The 21576-nt window shown below is 36.7% G+C and overlaps 1 protein-coding gene across 1 annotated transcript in view; it reads right to left on the minus strand.

The window, feature by feature from the left end:
* The window catches only part of LOC148947023 (phospholipid-transporting ATPase ABCA3-like), a 513909-nt gene that overhangs the window by 29895 nt on the left and 462438 nt on the right, over positions 1-21576 (minus strand). The window contains exons 28-29 of the mRNA XM_089096491.1: positions 17198-17385; positions 7302-7472 (exon numbers count right to left, since the gene is read on the minus strand). Coding sequence (XP_088952617.1) covers positions 7302-7472; positions 17198-17385 — 359 coding nt within the window. The remainder of the gene's footprint in view (positions 1-7301; positions 7473-17197; positions 17386-21576) is intronic.

The raw sequence follows: 21576 nt of genomic DNA on the forward strand, positions 1-21576 counted from the left end.
ATCCCTCTTTTCACCAAAAGCACATAATTGAAATTGCGCGGTGGCAATTTTGTTCAAAATAATCTGAAGAACATATAGCAATGGTTTCAGGGTTGGAAAAACCCCACCAGAGCCCTAGGACAAGGGCTTTAAGTTATACACTTGGGGAATATGAAGTTTTTATGGAATGAGTGGTCGTATTAAATTCAGATGGGTCTTATTTGATTTTTAAGTTGGAAGTTATAGTGCCCTTTAAAAAAGTCAAAGTGATTTGAGAGACCCCCACCGATGCCCAGCATTTCCCATAACAAATTTCCAAACAAAGTTTTGAGACATCAATTTTTTAGCATTATTGAAAGGTTCAGTAATTATGCGTAGCAATAGCTGTAGTAGCAGTAGTAGCATTAGCACCAATATGCAAATAGCACATTTTTTCAAAAAGCCCTTCAACACACGATGAAATTTTCAATTTAATACCATCAACCGATCCTGAAGCATTGCTGATACGTCCTCTTGACAACCATTATGGGCATAGTTTGTTCTGATTTATTTCAATGTAGATTGCCCAAAATTCTCGTCTTAATACCCTTATGCTTCTTAGTTGTAATAGTAGCATCAGTGAGTATGGTAGTAGCAGTAGGAGTACAGTTAATAGTAGTAGTCTTAGATTTCGTAGCAGTAGTAGTAGCAGCAGTAATAGTAATGGTAGCAGTAGTTGCAGGAGTAGAAGCAGAAGGAATATGATGCAAATATTGTCTTTTGGTTAGTTCACCATCCCCCAAAACAAGCGTTGTAAGTTTTAATTTCACACACGAAACTGTTCCTAAGATATTGCTGACATAAACTTTTGACAACCTATATACGGATGGCAGATTTTCATCCATGCAACAGAACTACTCTCTGAAATTTTCACCTTCATACTTTCATAGGTTGTTAATTTAGAGCTAGCCAAAAGATATTGTGTGTATTCATTAAATGCTGCTTCTATGGCTACTTTAGTAACAATACTAATGACATTAAGTTGGAACTTTTAGGGGAGTTTTAGGAGGAGTTTCAATTAAACGAAAAAACCTATATCTATCCAGGTATTGAAAGGGCATGTATGAACTGTAGGACATATAAAGACATAGACATCGATCCTCTATCATAGCTAGTAATATCATTGACATTCTAAAAGAATAATTTGATTAAAAATTTTAAGCTCTAGTGCCCTCTTAAGAGTCAAAAGTGAATGGAGGGAAATCAGCTCTTCTCTTTGGCTTATAATTTTCCAAACACTTCCAATCAAAATTTTAAGACACCCATTTTTCAGAATAGCTGAATGGTCTAGTAACTATATCTCCAGGGTTATTGGGTAAGTCAGTCCCCCAAAGTTATTTAATTTGCCTCCTATAGACTTTCATGCCCACGCCCACCATTTCCCAAAACGCATCCAATTAAAATTTTGAGATAACCATTTTGTTCCCTGCAGTTGAAACTTCTGGAAATTATATCTTTGGGCTTAACACTCCCCCTACAGTCTTCAGGGCAGAGGTTATAAATAATGCCCTGGGACATGTAAGGTCTTTATTGAAATCCTTGTCATATAAACTTGGAAAAGGGCTCATGCGATTGAAAATTCAAAGGGCTAGTGCCCTTTTTAATAGTCAATAGGGATTTGTGGGCAACTACAACCCCTCCCCCCGTACACCCACCTTTTACCGAAACACATCCAATCAAATTTTTTAGATAGCAATTTTATTCAACATAGTTGAAAGTTTTGGAAATTAGGTCTTTAAGGATGACAACGCCTCCCCCCCCCCACAGCCCTCAAGGCGAGGGTTGTAAGTTATGTCCGGGGGCATACAAGGTTTTTATAGGAAGCGATGCGGTAGAAACTTTAAAAAATGTCCATCCAATTGTAAATTGAAAAGCCTAGTGCCCTTTTTAATAGTCGAAAGTGATTGAAGTGCAACTAACCCCCTCTCACACCCACCATTCCCCCAAACATATTCAATCAAAATTTTGAGACATACATTTTGTTCAACGTAGTTGAAAGTTCTGGAAACTAAGTCTCAGGGATGAAAACCCCCTCAGAACCCTCAATTCAAGGGTTGTAAGTTTGCCCTGGGGGAATATAAGGTTTATATAGAAAAATGTTGTAGAAATTTCAAAAAAAGCTCATTGGATCGGAAATTGAAAGGGCTTGTGCCCTTTTTAATTGTCCAAAGTGAGTGGAGAGTAATTAACCCTCCTCTCAAGCCCACCATTTCCCCAAAAACATTAAATAAAAGTCTAGAGACAGCCATTTGGTTCAACGTAGTTGAAAGTTCTGGAAATTATATATTTGAGGATGACAATCCTCTCACACATCCCCAGGGCAAGGGTTGTAAGTTATGCCCTGGGGGCACATAAAGTTTTTATAGATATCATTGTGGTAAAAACTTCAAAAAGGGCTTACTCAATTGGAAATTGAGAGGACTAGTGCCCTTTCAATTTCCCTCTTAGTGGTCAAAAGTGATTGAAGGTAACTAGCCCCCCTTTTACGCCCACCAGTCCCCAAACACATCCAATCCAAATTTTCAGATAAAATTTTTGTTCAACGTAGAAGAAAGTTCTGGAAATTAGGTCTTTGAGGATGATACCCCCCAGCCCTCAGGGCAAGGGTTGTAATTTATGCCCTGGGGGGCATATAAGGCTTGAATTGAAATCATTGTCGCATAAAATTCAAAAGAGGTCATTTGATTGGAAACTGAAAGGGCTATTGCCATTTTTAATTGTTGAAAGTGATTGGAGAGCAACTAACACCCCTCTCACGCCCACCATTTCCCCAAAAACACCCAATCAAAATTTTGAAATAGCCAATGTGTTTAACGTAGTTGAAAGTTCTGGAAATTAAATCTTTAAGGATGACAACCCCCCTCACAGCCCTTAGGGTAAGGCTTGTAAATTATGCCCTGGGGGCATATAAGGTGCTTATAGATAGCGTTGTTGTAGAAACTCAAAAAGGGCTCATTCAATTGGAAATTGAAAGGCCTAGTGCCCTTTTTAATAGTCTAAAGTGATTGGAAGGCTTGACATTTTTATAGTAAAGATCGATGTGGGTACAATGTATTATGTTATTTTTTTTTGTTTAGACCAGGGCACTTCGTATCGAAGGAGCTGTCGTGGGGACTTCGAAAAGGGCTGATTCGATTGAAAACAGAAAGGGCTCTTTCTAATAGTCAAAAGTGATCGGAGGGCAACTAATCCCCCCTCCCATTTTGTTTAAAAACCAAATGTCGCCTTAAGATTAAATCAAAATGCACTGTGTTAATGCTAATTCCCAATAAGGCATCTCAGCAGTATCCCATGAACGACTGAAAGTTTTATATTCAAACTTTCGGAGTTACTTCTGCTCTTAAAATTTAGCCAAATCAAAATAGTGTAAGTGTATCCAAGATATAAAAGAAATTAAACAGATTCTTTGCGAATGGTATCAAATTTTCCATTTCAGTTAAACTAGAGGAGGTATGATACTAAGTTAAACACTGTTATTTGTGTCCAGATTTTTGAAAGAGTGTATGTTGTTAAGAATTGCCGAAAATTTTTCTCAACATATAAATAGCAGGAAAAACTATATATTCTTCCAAAACTAATAGATTTGAAGTATTGTTTTCTTTTTAGCTGAAAAGACTATGTCAATATAAAACAAACAGAAATTAATTAAAAAACTTTATCCACACAACAAGTTTTTCAAAGATAAGTAAAGAACTCCACTAAACCAGAATTGAGCAAAAATAAAATCAAATAATCTACCAAGCATAAAACAACCACAAATCAGCATTAATAAATAAATGAAATTCAAAACGAACAGAAATTACAGTAAATAGCCGGGTCAAACTAAAAAAGAGCAGAAATTAACATGAGTTGGGCTCAAAACCATTATGCCTTCCTAAGGCCGGAACATAATTTGCACTTTACTGAAAAAAATACAAATGAATGTGCATTGTCATTTTAATATATATATATACTTATATTTAGTAATCAAAATGTTAATATTATTTGACTTATTAAAGTTATAAAAGTAAAAACATTGTATAAGCAGGATAGCTTTAGTACCCATGCAGAAAAAACGACTAAGGTTTACTTTCTCTAGAAGAATGTGAAGCAGTGGTCGAAGGACATGATGAGGAGAATCTCGAGAGTAATATTATGAATATATTGAAGATTAACGAACTTATTGATATGACTATGAAAGAATATGACTATGAATTATTATTTCCTTTGAATTAGGAAGGGATGTGGCTAGATTGAATAAAGGGGAGGTTTGACCCTTGGTATAGATGTAACACCGGCTAATTTATGGAAGGGGGATAGAGTTTGGTAAGTTCTTGCGTTAGGACTGATTTTATCGACGTCGTTTGAAAACCCCATTGACCAGGGCAATGGAGAAATTCAATTGTTCTGACATTGTTCAAATGGCTCAGAGAACTGATAGACTATTGGAACCTTCCCTCCCTCGTCTTTCCCTTAGAACTAAATCTGCATTTATCTGAAGGCTCAATTTTAATTCGGATGTTTTGGCATTAAAATACACCCTTTGAGGCATCTCTATCCCTCCCTAACTACAAAACAATCAGACAACTCAAGCTAGAAACTGATATATACTCCCCAGGGCTGTATCCAGGACTTTTGTTTAGGGGGGAGGTATTTCGGAGGGAGGGGGGGGTTAAAACTCAAAAATATATTAAAAATATGAAACGTGGCATTTAATCCCTCTTGATACCTGGGAATATTTCTGGTCTACACTGTAATTATGAAAGTAAAGATAGACATTAAACCGCAAATGAATAGGATTTATTCTGTATAGGATTTGCACTACCCCTTCCTTCTCCCTACCTCAGCTCAGGAATCTAGAAACTTGGGACGATACTCATTCGATCAAAAATCAAGAGTTCTAGTCCTCTTTTTATAGGTCGAAAGTGATTGGAGACCAAGCAGCTGCAAGGGGAGAAGGAATAATTTCTCCAGAGATTGGGGGGAGGGGCTAAACGCCAAAAATCACTTTAAAGGGTAGTGAAGCACTCATGCCCACCTTTTCCATCTCGTAATAAGAAAATAGAAATATGAAAATAAATACATGTAACATGTTGCTTGTGACATTACGAACAGACTACTAGAAAAAAAAAATTATTGAGTTTCAATTGACATGAAGGCATCGAACGGTCCCTCAATAAAATACGATTTGTAATTTTATGCATACAGCTTAAAATTTCGCATGATTTTATATATACGTCCGTTGTACTAGTATTTTGAAGAACTCGTTTGTTATTGACTTGTGGAACGATACGACTACTTGTCTGACTATTTTTTTTCTTTCGCTTTTTTTTGCGGCCAGTGATCTGTTGTTCGGAAACAATATAGGCTAAAGAAATCAAATTTTTAATATGAAGCGTGAGCCATGCAGCGTAGTAGTGTAGAAGAAAAGCTTATCTGGCGGTAGATTAATTTCCAGAACTACTTTGAAAAAAATTCTATTCACATATTACCAAAATAGATAAGACAGGAATGACACGAAACAGTGTGAGCTCCAGAGGTGGATTCCATGGAGATCATATAACCTTGAATTTACACAGAATCTCAAAATTCAAATTTTGCTTATACTTTTTTTGTAGGGCGATTTCGATGTCAATAAAAGTTTCCGGAATTTCATAGAGATACTAAGCTTTGGCATATAGCTAGTGTGAAACAATTCTGGCAGGAATACACCTCATTGACAAGAAAGATAATGATTTTCCAAAGCTTTGGCATAAGCTTATTTTTTGTTAATGTGGGGACAAGTGAGTGGTTGGTTTCAGTAATGGGATCAAAAAATTATGGGACAATAAGAATGATAGCAAAGTATATAAAATTGGGTATGTCACATAGAGATAGATTTTTTGTAAAAAGGGGTGGGGTGAGTCTGGAAAGTATTGTTGTATGTGTGTAAGTTGTTTTCTTGTTTGTTGTTTTTGTAGTCATGGCCCTTGATAGATGTAACATACATCTATCTATTTATGTTAGTTTAATGATATCGTGTGCTTTATTATGTTTTTGTAATGTTTTGTAATTTTGCGTTGTTATTGTTATGTAGGCTACCATACTTTGCTATGAGTGTTATAATCATGTTATTATTTTGTGTGATTTTTCTTTTTTTGCCATGGCCCAAAGTGGCTTTTATTGCAATAAATATCTAAAAAAAATATCTAAATATCTAAGCTAATATACCAGAAGGGGTCTTGGGTCGTGGCCAAACTTTTAGGACAGTATGAGAGAGTGCCCTAGTTTTTCTATTTAGAGATCGTTCTGAAGCATTGAGGAGGGAGGAGGTTCGAAAATTTTCAAAATTGTAGGAAGTTCAAGCAAGTGTAGTTATGTCTCTGAAGGGCATTACACCATTTTACTTTTACAAAGGAAGGACGTCTCTAAGTTCTTGTCATTATGCCTACTATCTAAAAATGTTGTCAGATGTCAATCAAAACCCGTAAACTGTAAGAGTTATCTTTACTTACCATATTCCACATCCTAGCCAAGATTTTATTTCACTGGAGACACGGAAAGAAAACTGAATAGAAAGAAACCTGAGGGGAAAGTAAAATCTAAATTCTATGTGGCCCATATCAAAATTATATACTGAATCTCAAAAAGAAAACATGGGAGAAATCCTCTACAGAGACCATCCTCAATGGGTCTCCAAAGATTAAGGACTCAAGTGGGAGTTTTGAAGTAAGCTTGCAAAAACCTTATGTGTACAGTTTCAGGTACCCTGAAACTGTACAAGGCTTGTGAAATTGTACAGGGCTGTGAAACAGCTTCAGGGCTTATGTGACATCGGTGATTAAGGGGCTAATTTATTGCCATGAGCTTTCGTAAGCAGGACTTATCAGTCTTATTACTCAAAAAAATTTACTGTTAGAAGTAACTACCAAACAAGCGGCTGAGGCTCGTTTTATCTTTTGGCTAAGGTGTATCTTCCTATCCACAAACCCACAACACAAACAGGAATTCATAATGATAATTATCGGGCCGGGGGCGCAACATTCATAGAATAAACGAAAAAAAAGTGATACAGAGACCGGTAAAAATTAGTCATCAATTACTCTGTTTCATAGTGATTACGTGCGCATAAACAACATCAAGATTCAAAATTTTATCACACAATCAAATTTAAGGACTACACAATCAAATGCAATAACACTGCATTACAATCAAGTGTAGTAACACACAATCATATAGGGATGTGCATTACTGTGTTACGTGTATTCATGTACATTACAATGTAGCAATACATGTAAATATAAGGAATGAGTAGGCAAATTTACCTGTGCGAAGTAAGTACAATTGATTTCCCACAGTTTTGCAGCTCAGTGACCATATTCCATAAATGCCGTCTTGCAACAGGATCCATACCTGTTGTTGGCTCGTCCAAAAAGATAATTGGAGGGTCACCTACCATGGCAACCGCTGTACTTAGTTTTCTTCGATTTCCACCACTGAAATTAGACACTTCGCGTTTAGATACCAGTTTACCAGTTTCGCAAGATACCCTTATAATTAGTAAGATTAATTCTTACTAATTGGTTTGCTCAAAATAAGCACTAGCTATATTGGCACTACCTGCTTTTGATAGAAGCATACATAATGCTTGTGTCTTTGGAAAAACCAAAGTATAATCACCTACGGAACAAGTACTGACAAAACCTATCCTCTCCACACAAAAAAAGTGACCCTTTGTCCGCGTCTCCGGAGACGATTCCATACCTATGCGAACCTGGCAACTAAATACCGTAGTTACACAATTCAATACAACTTCCGTAATTTATTGGCTCGGAGCGATTAAGTGGTACAGCATTTTGCGTCTAGAGGCGCTGAGGTACGCGGGGTCACTTTTGGAGAGTTTTGTCAGTACTTGTTCCGTAGGTGATTATACTCTGGGAAAAACATTGCATTTCAGTGTTCTATTTAAGGACAGTCCTTTAAACGAAACCAATTTAAGATGGGCAAGATCTGGATTATTTTAACAGTCTATTTTTGTCACTGAGAAACCTCTTAAATGGTAATTTATTCAGTAACTGAATTTAAGGGACTACTTCCAACTGGAATATCTGGCGAATTTCTACTATTAGTTCAAGGGAATCCCGAGGTTTCGGATAGGAAAAATCCCTAAATGTATGTAGGGTCCCACCGTAGGAGGCTTGGACCAAGAGAGGACCTGCTCCCTGGGTGTTCATAATATAAACTGGGGCACCCTCGCCCGGGGGCTGTAAATACAGGCGGAGGAGGAAGAAGGCTTCTCAAATGTAAACACAGCAGGGCTCACCGATGTGTGGTCACGCCCCGTGAGTTACAAATCTTGTCCCAGCAATGGGTTAAATTGCATGGTGATGCAGAACACCATCGTGGGAGGATACTTTATAGGAGGATAACTGTGGCAGGGCTTAAACTCCAGATCTATGGACAACGGCCTCTGCAAAGGGCTGCCTTTAGGGGCACTCGAAAAAATGGGAGATCTTGCGGTTGACTCTATTCCCAAGGAACATCAATGGACCTTAAACCTGGAACAATTACTAATACGACTACGCCGTTACCAGCAAGCGACGCCTCCTTGGCACGGATGTCGTGAAGTAAGCAAGCCAACCATGATATGGTGTTTGCGACAAGCAACGCTACTTCAAATATGGCAACAAAGTCTAAAAATCTACAAGCTACATCCTTCGGAAAAACAAATACAGTCATAAAACAAGCAAAATAAAGAATAACTATTGGTTGTTGGAACGTCAGATCTGTTAAACAAGAAGCTACGGAAGCTCTTCTTGTCCATGAGATGGAGAAGTACAGTATCAACATATTATCCGTTTCTGAGACCCGAATCACCGATTCTGGCTCTAGAGTAATCACAGCACCCGAAACGTTACAACAGTTACACTTTTCTACTCTGGAGTAAACGATATCTCAGGACTCCATGGCGTTGCTTTCATCATATGGCAACGAAGTAGAAAAATCTACAAGCTATATCCTTGGGAAAACCAACTAGTCATAAAAAAGCCAAATAAAGAATAACCATTTATTTTATTATTTATTTATTTATTATCTAACTCGTCACTACAAAAAAAGCAAGAAGACGGAGTACAACATAATACACAAAAAAAGGAAACAGAAAAAAAAGAAAACATAACAAAAAAAATACAGAACAATGCATTAAAATCACTACTTAACAGCAACACTACTGCTGCAGGAAGGACGACCACTCGTGGGACAGCCTTGCATTAAAATTGTCAATCTGTTTTATAGCGGCCTGACATGGTTCCTTTACTTTATAATGAAGGCTAATATATGAGTTGCGCGTCCACAAAGGTAGTACCAGCCTGAACTAATAGCCCACTGCCCTGGCCATCACCCTATGTTCAGTGTTGTCAAGTTTTGAAGAAAACATCCCTCGGTGATCGCCCAATCTTTCAAATTAATTACAGTGTTGACATATTTTGTATCCTTAAACCTAGAGGATTATTAAAAATACTTTAACACAATTACTTTAGAGCAGAGGAGATTCTAAGGGGTCAGATACTATTTTTAGGGATTAAACCATGTCTGCTTGAATAGTAGCTCATTTTAAAGCCTTTTTTCTCTGATTCATATTATATACGTTTTACTGCGTTTCAAAGTCTTGAATTCAGTTTAGTTCACAAATAAATCTCTTCTAAGAAATTGAAAATCCTTGTCTTACAAAACAGCGGAGGTTGCCTTACTTTGGCATATTATACCCTATTATTTGAAAAAAAATACGTTTTCTAAAGAGTTAAAGAGGCTGAGTATAACTACTATTTCGGTTTGTCTTAAAAGTAAAAGTTTATTGCAAAAAATCTATGGTGATTTCACTAAAAATCTTGAAACCCCTTGAAAAAGACGTCAGATCAAGATGAAAACTGTACCATTGGAGTCAGCATGTTTGAAAACCTTAAATAGGGCAATAACAGTCCTCCTCCTTCACAAACAAGGAAAATGAATTTTTTGGATGGGTAGCGCTGATATGTCTCCCGTTTTTTCCTTTTTGTTCTAGCAGGGCTAGGGGGTCATGGGCGGATCCAGGATTTTTTTTTGGGGGGGGGGGGCGGGAATAGGTTGATCTGAAAAAAAAATTGGGGGGGGGGGCAAAATAGATTGATCCGATAAACTTGCGTAAGGAGCAAGTTTAGCTAACGCAAACTTGCGTTAATTAAGTAGATTAAACTACTTTAGACTAAAATAGGGGGCACCCACCCCCCAAAAATAAATACTCCCTCTGTCTGGCTGATCTTCAATCGCTTTCCACTTATAATAAATAAAAATAACTCTCATTTTCTGATCAAACAAGCACCCTCTAAAGGTCACTTAAAAATGGCTAGGGCCATTTTTAAGTGACCAAAAAGATTGGAGGGCAACTAGCCCCCCTCCCTGAAGGCCTCCTTCCCATTAAGTTATCCAATCGTAATTTTGAGATATCCATTTTGTTTGACATCGTACAAAGGTCAAAATCTTTGGCTTTGACCCTCCATAGTTCCTGGTAAAAGGGCTGCACACTGGGGAAAGGGCTGCGCTAGTTTTCTGTGATATTACAAACACTGGGTAATATCTCATGTTCTTTTATTTGCATTAGTTTTATTCATATATGCTAGATAGGCTGTAAAGTAATAATTTTGTTCGTTTTAAGTTTCAACTTCGCTCTTTACTTCCCTCGGAAAAACTTGTTTTATTTAATTATTTATGTAATGGGCTATTACTTAAGGCTGATGTTTGCCTAGTGGACGAGTCAACACTGATCTTAAGGTGGAATATGGCACCAAAAAGGGGCCTTGTTCTCATTCTTTGACCTTAAAGATGGAATTTTAAGACTAGGGCGATAAGAAAATTGCCCTGGTTAAATAAGAAAGTCACAAAGAGCTGTAGCAATGAAGAAAATATTGAATTCTAAGCTAAATCTAAGGAGTATTGTTTTTCAATTAAAAATACACCGTACATGGCATATTAAGCCAAAGCAAGACCATTGTCCATTTTTTTGTAAGACAAGGATTATGAATTTCTTAGAAAAACTTTATTTGGGAAACAAACTGAATTCAAGTCTTTTAAACGCAGTAAGAAATGTATATTATGAATCAGAGAAACAAGGGTTTAAAATGAGCTACTAGTCAAGCAAACATGGTTTATTCTAAACAAATAGTGCCTGACCTCTTAGAATCTCCTCTGCTGTGAGCGTATTATGATTGTCAGTTAGCGACAGCTCATTTAAAATGTCACTTCTGTCTGATAATAGCACTCCATGTTTTGACAAGAATAGGAACCTTTTTCTCGGAATTTTAAGACCAGAGTGACAAGAAAATCGCCTTGGTTAAATAAGAAAGAAACAAAGTGTTGTAGCAATGAAGAAAATATTGAATTCCATGATAAAATCAAAGGGCTATTGTTTTCACTTCATAAAAACACTGTATAGGAAATAATAGGCCAAAGCAAGGTCACCACCTGCTTTTTTGTAAGACATGAATTTTGAATTTCTTACAAAAACTATGTTTGGGAACTAAATTCAAATCAAGACTTTTCAACGCGGTAAGACGTATATATTATGAACCAGAGAATAAGTGGCTTTAAAATGAGCTACTAGTCAAGCAGATACGGCTAAGTCCCCAAAAACGTGTCTGACCTCTTAGAATCTCCTCTGCTGTGAGTCAATTGTGAATATACTCTGATTTAAGGCGAGAGACAGCTCATTTGAAACTTCTCATCTGTCTGATGATAGCACTCAATGTTTTGAGAAGAATAGGAACATCTTTTTCATTCGTTGACCTTATGACTGGAATTTTCAGACTAGGGCGATAAGAAGCTCGCCCTGGTTAAATACAAAGTCAAAAAGAGTTGTAGCAATGAAGAAAATATTGAATTCCATGATAAATCTAAGGGCTATTGTTTTTCACTTCATAAATTTTTCACCAAATTTTTCATTTTTCACTTCACTGTAGAGGACATAATAGCCAAAGCAAGGCAATCGCATGCTTTTTTGTAAGACAAGGATTTTGAATGTCTTAGAAATACTTTATTTGGGAACTAAATTGAATTCAACACTTTTAAATGCGGTAAGACATAAATATTATGAATCAGAAAAAAAGGACTTTAAAATGAGCTACTAGTCAAGCAGATACGGTTTAGTCCCAAAAAGTAGTGTCTGACCCCTTACAATCTGATCTGCTGTGAGCCAAGTGTGATTATGCTCGAATTTGCGGTAAGTGACAGCTCGTTTGAAACGTCTCATCTGTCTGATGATAGCACTCCAGGTTTTGACAAGAATAGAAACCTTCTTCTAATTCTTTGACCTTATAGATGGAATTTTAAGACTAGGGCGATAAAAAATCACCCTAGTTAAATAAGAAAGTCACAAAGAACTGTAGCAATGAATAAAATATTGAATTGTATGATAGATACAAGCTATTATACCTATTATGAGACTAGGGCTATTATACAAGCTTATTATACCTTATATAGTGTTTTTAGTAATTGAAAACAACTTACTAAAAACACTGGATAAGGTATAATAAGCCAAAGTAAGGCCATTACCCGCTTTTTGGTAAGACAAGAATTTTTAATTTCTTAGAAGAATTTTATTTGTTAACTAAACTGAATTCAAAACTTTGAAACGCAGTAAAATGTATTTAATATGAATCAGAGAAAAAAAAGGCTTTAAAATTAGCTACTAGTCAAGCAGATATGGTTTAATCCCTAAAAATAGTACCTGACCCCTTAGAATATCCTCTGCTCTGAAGTAATTCTGTTGAAGTATTTTTAATAGTCCTTTGGGTTTAAGGAGACAAAATTTGAAAACACTGTAATTAATTTGAAAGATTGGGCGATCGCCGAGGGATTTTTTCTTCAAAATTTGGGAATACTGAATATAGGGTGATGGGCTATTACTTCATGCTGGTAAAGGTAGTCTCCAGAGATAATTTTACAGACAGATTTCTGAAGCATTCTCTGAAAAGGCGCAATATACAGAACATGCTGGAGCGCGGTTGTGTCATACAACCTAGCGTTATACAATATTACCATATGACGCCGAAATACGCTTTTGCAGGTGGCTGACTATGAGCGACCGGGTACCTCGCATGAAAGTCCCGACAGGAAGACCCAAATAAGTTAACAAAGACACTGGCTGAACGGTAATACCACCAAGTCTAATAGATACATCAGTCGAATCCTTCCAATTAAAAAGAACAATCTCAGACTTGGCTGCATTGAAACTATGACCAATTTTCCAGTACTCATTATTTAAAATTTAAAAATTCTCCTCGAGGCGCGCAATAGTCCGACAAGGCATAAACACATCATCAGCATTACAAAATAGGCTTAGATTCAAACTGCGAACCATGCATGAATATTCAATTTCGATTGTAGCTCTATTATTGCATCATTGAAAAAATCAGGTGAAACAATAGATCCCTGTCTCACTCCCTTATAAACCGGTAAGACAACATAGATATCACTCATACCAGGAATATAAATACGGACCAAGAAATTACTATATTCTGATATGCTCCTATCACCGAAGGGTTGACCCCCCTCTTATATGTCGAATGCAAAATATATTCGTGGACGAGCGAATCAAATGCACGGTGTACATCATGGCTACCAAGCACTAGAGATTCACTAGCTGCATCAGCATCCAAAAATATAGAGCTGACAGGGCATGACCACACCTGAGTCCCTTCTGAAACCCAAATATTGGCTGTTGGACCGTCAGATCTGCTAAGCAAGAAGCTTAGCAAGCTCTCCTTGGCCATGAGAGAGAGAAGTACATTATTGACATATTTATGCGTTTCTGTGGCCAGAATTTCCAATTCTGGCTCTACAATAATTACAAAACCATAAACATTACAACACTTCCAATTTTTCTACTCTGGAGTAAACAATAACTCAGGACTGCACTGCGTTGGTTTCATCATGAACCAAAGAGCCAGAACCACACTTCTCGAGTGGGATCCTGTTTTCCCCCACTGGCTAGGTTTAGGCTGAAAGGCAGTGCAGCAAACGTATCCATTCTCTCAATGTACGCCCCTACTCGTGATGCCACAGTTACTGCTAATGATGAATTCTATTTGGAATTGCAGTAACTGTCTTCTTCAGTTGTTGCACGAGACTACATGATAATTGCAAGGTACTTTAACACGAGAGTTGGTCTATCTGATACCCCAGACAAGTCTTTGAAGAGTTTGGACTGGGTCATATATGTTAAAATGGGAAAAGAATAGTAAACTATGGTTTGATGAATCATCTTGTTTTAACCAACCCCATTTTTTAGCACAAGCCACCTACTGACCTGACATTCCAACGACAGTTGAAGTAAGGCCCAAATTGACTTCATTCTCGTCCACCTATGTTGAAAAAGTTCAGTACTAGAAAACTGGTCCTGTAACAGTGCAGACACAGGCTCAAAATCGAGGTCTGATCACAAGCTAGTGCTTGAAACAATCATACTTCGTCTTGCATCAAGGAGAAAGAATAAACCAAAAGCCCGAATCAAAATTTGTGAGCTGTGAGATAAACAAGTTTGGCAAACTCTAAATATAGAGCTAACAAACCGTTTTGATGCCCGAAACTTGAATAAAGAGGAAAACCACTACCTGGAGCAAAGGTGGGAGACCTTCAGAACAGTAATGAGGGGAACCACTGAAGAGATCCTAGGCAAAACGAAAGTGAAAAGACAGCACTGAATTACAACCCCAACCCTGTCAATAGTCAAAGAACGTAGGCGAAAAAATGAGCAGCCCTAAATATATTACGAAAAAGTTGCACAGACAGGTCAAGTGGTCTTCTCATCTAGACCACTGCAAAATGTGGGAAGAGACTGCTTTGTCTTTATAAAAAGCAGCACGCGCTCATGACAACCACCAACTCTACTAGATTCTTAAGGAGTTGACTGGTAAGAAAGTTGCTGTGTCTGAAATTGTCAGAGACAGAGCAGAAAATGTCATTAGCTGCCAAAAAGAACATTTGATCAGGTGGAAAGATCACTTCCAAATATTACTTAGCCAACTCCCGTCATCAATTCTAAGGTTGCTCCCCCCCCCGTGTATTAAATAACTACCTTACACTATTGAGGGGGCCACCCCAACAAGAGTGGAAATACTCAAAGCGATTAATGCCCTGAAGAACAACAATGCCCCCGGCCAAGATGGCCTCTTCCCAAAAATATACAAACAGTGCCCCGACATCACAGCGGAGTAGCTTCATGGTATTCTTGAGGAAGCATGGAGGATTAAAACTTTTCAAATAGATTAGAAGACATTAGTTATTCTCTCTTTTTACAAGAAAGCTGATAAAACTCAGTGCAAAAATTACCGAGGAATAAATCTAATTGACGTTACAGTAAATTTTTTTGGGATTATCCTCCTTAACCGCTTCAAGGGGGCAAGAGATAAAAATAACTCGTGAAAATCAAGGCAGTTTCCGTCCTGGTAGAGGCTGCACTGACAATATTTTTGCACTCCAGCTCATCGTCCAGCAGCTTGAAAGAAATAATTTGGCCTTTATTCTGATATTTATAGACTTCGTTTCCACCTTTGATCCAATCACTCGCCAAAAACTTATAGGAATTTTTTTAAAATGACGGAATGCCCCTGAAATTCGTCAAACTACTTAAAGCATACTACAAGGGTTCTGTGACCCGAGTTAGAGTTTACAGAGAAGAGACTGAAGAATTTCTGGTTGAGTTTCAAGTAAAACAGGGCTGCGTCCTGTCTCCGACTCTGTCTAACTACTGTATTGTTTTGGTGCTTGAAAATGCACCTTCTCATCCATGAATCTTCTAATCTAGGAGTCCAGATTAGAAAGGAACCTTTCACTAGGAGATTTCGAATACGCTGATGATTTCGCAATCCTCTCAGATCCAGAAAAAGCTCAAAATATGCTCGATGAGATAGGTAATTGGGTAGATCGCATTAGCATGAAAGTAAGTAAAGGGAAGATAAAATTTATGGCAATAAATCACAGTGATCTTATTTCATTAACTGTAAATCAAGCACAGTTGGATCAGGTCAGCAGCTTCAAATACCTTGGCTCTCAGCTTTGTACTGATTGATCTTCTGACGCCGATATTCAACAGCGATTGTAGAAAACACAGACGGTCTTTGCTTCCCTTAGAAAACCGCTGTGAATCGGCATGAAACTAGTGTAAGAACTAAAGTTCAAGTCTACCTGGCTTTGGTTCTAACAATCATTTCTTTATTGATGCGAAACTTGGTCAGTAAAGCAACTACATGAAAATGTACTGAAGGTCTTTGAGCATACCTGTCTGTGAAGTATTCTCAGGTTAAGTCTGAATGATCGCATATCAAACGTAGATATACGACGAATCTGTGATATCAACAGATGCGTTGCCATCACGATCAAAGAGCGTCGACTGAAATGGCTGGGCCATGTCTACGGAGGTCAATAGAGTACTTACCTCGCCAAATCCTTCAAGCAGAGCCACTTAGGTCATGGAAGAGATGCCAAGGAGGGCAACGGCAAAGCCCGTGAAACTTGGTTAAATCAGACCTTGAACCTATTTGAGGGGTTCAGAAAGGTTGGTCATAGATGGACAACTCAATGGCTCCCATTTGCAAAGCATCTGGCAGATGATCGCACTACGTGGTTCAAACAATTCTTGAAGATCCTTGATACTGGCCAAGGTTGAAACATATGATCCCCGCCACAAGTACAAGTAAGTAACATTAAAATTGGCAGTAACATTAAAACAGTAAAAGACTATTAAATATTAGACTCAGGTTAGACTATCAAATAAATCTAGTAAGGAGCAATCTAATCTGACTCTTTTGGATCATGTTACATTAACTCACTTATCGTTCATAATTTAGACATATCTGATAGATATTGATTTCCCTGCGCCAAGAGAAGGTTTTACTTGGGACAGAAGTTAAGAGGTCCATACAGAGACTGATTCTTCCTCTACAACAAAAAAAAACTTCAAAAAAAGAAATTGCTTCCAAGTTTTACTTTGAAAAAGTGTGAAAGCTGCGAAGCAACTTTTGCCTATGTTTAGCAAATGAGCTCTTTTATATAAAAAAAATTACTGCATCAGAAACACCCTTAATTTTCACTTTAGCAGAATTCAAATCTCCAAGGTAATCTCCAAGTAATTTGGCTAAACAAGTAGTCCATAAGAATAAAAATAAACTGAATGGAAACAAATTAGTTTTACCTCATTTCCTTAATTTCTCTGTCAATATGCTCAGCAACCAGAAGTTTTTTACTCAGATCTTCAATTACTTTATCAATGCACGACTCCTGAACCCCTCTAAGTCTTGCAAACTTTCTCAAAGTTTCTCGTCCTGTCATTTCTTCCATGAGAGCATCGAACTGAGGGCAATATCCCAATACTCGATGAACCTATTAGAAACAAGCTGAAATTTAGTCCATGGCTATGTCAGGTTAGATCAAACTCTTGAGATCCCAGCTTCCTATTGATTTTCAAGTGGAAGCAGAGTAAACTTTCTGATCAACTAACAACAGGAAAAAAAGCAGCAAAATTTATAGTGCAGGGCTAAATAGCTTCTTATTGTATTATAGATTTTTAAGTGGTTACTGAATCATCACTGGATCCTAAATTTAGCTGATATTATTAGTGTTTTTAGGGGGGAGGGAGGCTCTACTTCCTGCCCAAAATATTATAATTCTTTTCTTTAAATAAAAGTAGATTTTTAAAACACTAATTACAATCAAATCATGAACTCAATATAACCAATAATGGTATCACACATCAAGCTTTTGTAAAAACTGTGAATACACTTCAAGTAGTATAGCAAAAAAAGAGAAGATCACAAAAAAATTCCGACCATGTAAAAATTTCACTTAAGGTCCGTAATTAAATAGAAAGTTTAACAATGGTTACATTAAGACGACAAATAAGAAATCAACAAAAAAAAAATCTCAACAGAACTTTGGTAGAATCTTACAATTGTCGAGGATTTAGTTTCAAACTGCAAGCATAAAGCAAATTAAAATCCTTGGAGTTGAAGTTTTTTTTTACTTCTGTGATTCATAAAACGCTATTATGTCAAACAAATTTAGCTTTCTTTTGTCCGATTTAATTTTCCTGGACAAAAATTAAGCTAACGTAGGGCATTTGATGGTAATAGTTAGAAAAAGTAACTGATTTTTTAGTCGCAAATAAGAATTATTAGAATTTTCACATATTTTATTGTGCAGTTTTTGGACCAAACTTACCAAACTCATATTAAAAAAAAAAAAAATCAAGAAAGTCAAGTACCTTGCGAACAATTAAGGGGAGATTTCTGACATAACATACACCTAGCCTTTGCCTTGCATTTTCTAATTAAGAAATGATTGATATGATATTGATGATAATGCTTCAAAAATATAGCAAAGATTGCTGTTTTTGCAGATGAATGGAAGAAAAGCTATTTCATTATATTTTTTTAGTTAGTGAAAATCAGAGAGAAGTGTTTATTATCCAGCGGATTGAGATCATGCAGGGGGGGGGGGGGGTAACGGTTCTCTTCTTAAAACATAAAAATCAAATAAATAGAAATTAAAATATAATTCCTATTGATTCTTATGAATATCTTTAGGTTGAAGTTTGTTGTTGATACTGAAAGTAGATAGAATTTCTCTATTACAACGACCTTTTTCTTTGCAGCAAAAAAGTTAATGTTCAAATGCCTAGAGGCAGAGAGGTAGAAAAACGGGGCTGAATGTCATGAGCCTAACCAGCAAATTTGTATGGGAGCGGGGGACGTGCAGATAGGAGCTTTGTTGTCAGTGAGTTTAAATGGCAAAAATTTTTATACCCATTCCCATACAACTTCTTCTTGTTTTTTGAGGGCATCATCCCCCTACTTCCGTCTATAGAGAACATTCCTATAAAGCAGGCTTGTTCAAAGAATTTGCCTTTACAAATGTGGTAACGATGACCCTATAAATAATTTTTGATCCTCAACCTACTAGAAAAAGTTCAAAGGGCACATTTTTTCAGATGTGAGTGTCATTCTCGGCACTTTTCTGTACAAAATTTAAATTTGAATGTAAAAATTGTGAGTTGAGGGAGTAAGTAGAAGCTCTCCTTTACTTTTAAGAGAATCATCTAACAGCTCATGGTAGCACACTGCAAGCAACAAATAACCCTTGTCAATAGAGACTAAAACTGCAAGAAGTTTGGATTGCATATTTTAAGAGTATAAATTACATCATTTTCCTCCCAAGAATGGTCACATAATTTTTAGTTTTTTTTTTTTACTCATTCTCTTTAATCTTTGCGTTATTCTTTAGGTTTAAGTGAACTTCCAGTTTCAAAAATATGCTTCCTATTAATTCACCAAAGAATCACCCATTTATTGGGTTTTATTTTCTCGTAAGACTTGTTGTGATTCTCACTGTTGCTTCTTTTCTAGCCCCTGATTTCATTTACAATTTGATGTGATCATCCCTGTCGTATGTCTTCTAACCGCAGATCTTTTTGCACTTCATTTTCGTGCATTATTGTCCCAGATATTTTTTCATGGCTTGTGCCTTAGTTGTTAGGATTCATTTTAGATCATGCAGAATCTTGCATGACGTCAGAGAAACCAAAAACTTCTTCAGCTTTTCCTCAGTAATTTTTTTTTCTTTTAATTACGTTTATTACATAATTCAATACAACCAAGAACTTCCCAGTATCTCTATCCTCTGACATACCTAAACTACTTGATTGAATTCATCCTTCCTGTCATTCTTTACAGATGCTAAAACAGCACCATTTCTTATTCCATTGTAATTTCTGAAATTATTATCTAAATTATACTATAATATAATATTCGTGTCCTTGTTTAATTTTAAGTCAAATTTACGTTTGCAATTCCACGTGATTTTTGCTCTTTCTTGTTTCTTGTCTTTTTCTTTCGGTGTTTGGAATCATTTGTCATCTTATGTAATTTTTCACGTGCCTTAGATACGAGAATCAATTCCCCTTTCCTGATTATCCTTCACAAACTCAAATATGCCAAATTAATACGTTTCTTTAGTCACTGTAATTTGCTTTGTTTTTAAACACAAATTTCGTTGTGAAAAATTTTCATTTGCTATTTAGTGAAAATTTGGATCTCTTTTGTTCCATACCTTTTTCTACAGCCATTCAGAGTCATTTGTCTTCTCTTGTAATTTTGCATACGTCATCGTACTAAAAACAATATGACCATTCTAGGAGAGGGTGTGAATGATATAATTTCTGCTCTTGAAATATGCCCATAAATAGTACGTCCCTTGTATGAATTTTTTACTTCTAAATTAAGGGTCTTGACGATTTTTTCGAACATGGGACTTTTTTTTCAGCCAAAAAACATTTAAGTCCCAATAAAAAAAGTATTGAACCATATTCAAGCTAAAAGTTATACATTTGGACATACATATTACACAATTATTGCTCGTATGAAGAAAGTAGATATATATCTTGTCTCTTTAAACGAGCAATAATTTTATTTTCATGTATTTCTTTGTATTTTTTTGTTTCTAAAAAATAGCTCCATATTATTTTTGGTTTTAGTGTCTATGACGGTTGCTAAATTATACAATTAACATGAATAAGTATAAGATACCAGGTACAATGATCCTATTTGCAAAAGGTGTTTTCAGTAGTTTCATAATACCTAGAGAAAAAACGTAAATCAACAATTGCTTAAAATTAACAAACTGGACGATCAAATGAGACAAGATCAAGAGGAAAACCTGACAAATGTGATACAAGAATGGATGAAAATTAACAACCCACACAATCAAGTGTGCTAACCATATTCAGAAAAATCAAAAAAGATTTAATTTTTGATTGTTCCAGATATTAAATAGCTCTCATCTGGAACAAAGTATTTGGTTTTTATTAAATGTCATTAACTTTTACTCGGACCGGGAACACGCTCTTTATATCTTTTGAATACAATTAGCTGTGACTCTTACTCCTGGTACCCTCTTTCTTAGAACTCGTGAGACACGCTTTCCAAGCAATTCCAAGCGGTATAAAAGAACATAGTAAGGAACACAAGCGGATTTCAAGAAAAATTTGCACTTCTGCATCTTCCAGATTATAGGCAATTTCATCCATGCCTCACACCTCCATAGTTCATGTTTTAATGCTTTCTCCAATTTTTTTATATTCTTGTTCTTTTCATATGATTTTAGAGCGAAGAAACTCCTCAAGAAGGAATAAAGTCGACCACAAGGTCCTCACGCATTGCGGGTACCCCAACAGGGTCGATGCAACCCTTTGCAGAGGCTGTTGTAGATAGCTCTGGATATAACGCCCTGCCACTGTTGTCCTCCTATAGAAGATCCTCAAATAGTGATGTTCTGGATCATCATGCAATATAACCCGTTGTTGAGAGAGGGTGTGCAACTCACGGGACATGCTGATATGCTGGTGGACCTAACTAAGTACACATTCCAGGGGACTTCTTTCTCCTCCGCTTGTATTTACGTCCCCAACACCAGCGTGCCAAATTTCCTGTTGTGGACCCTCAGGGACATAGTCTCCTCTTAGTGTGGGCCTCCCATGGAGGTACCTACATATGTGCTCTCCTACCCACAACATGGGGA

The sequence above is a fragment of the Artemia sp. Qi Xiang Cuo genome, chromosome 11 (genome assembly GCF_049724085.1).
Source record: "Artemia sp. Qi Xiang Cuo chromosome 11, ASM4972408v1, whole genome shotgun sequence".
NCBI classification, from domain to species: Eukaryota; Metazoa; Arthropoda; class Branchiopoda; order Anostraca; family Artemiidae; genus Artemia; species Artemia sp. Qi Xiang Cuo.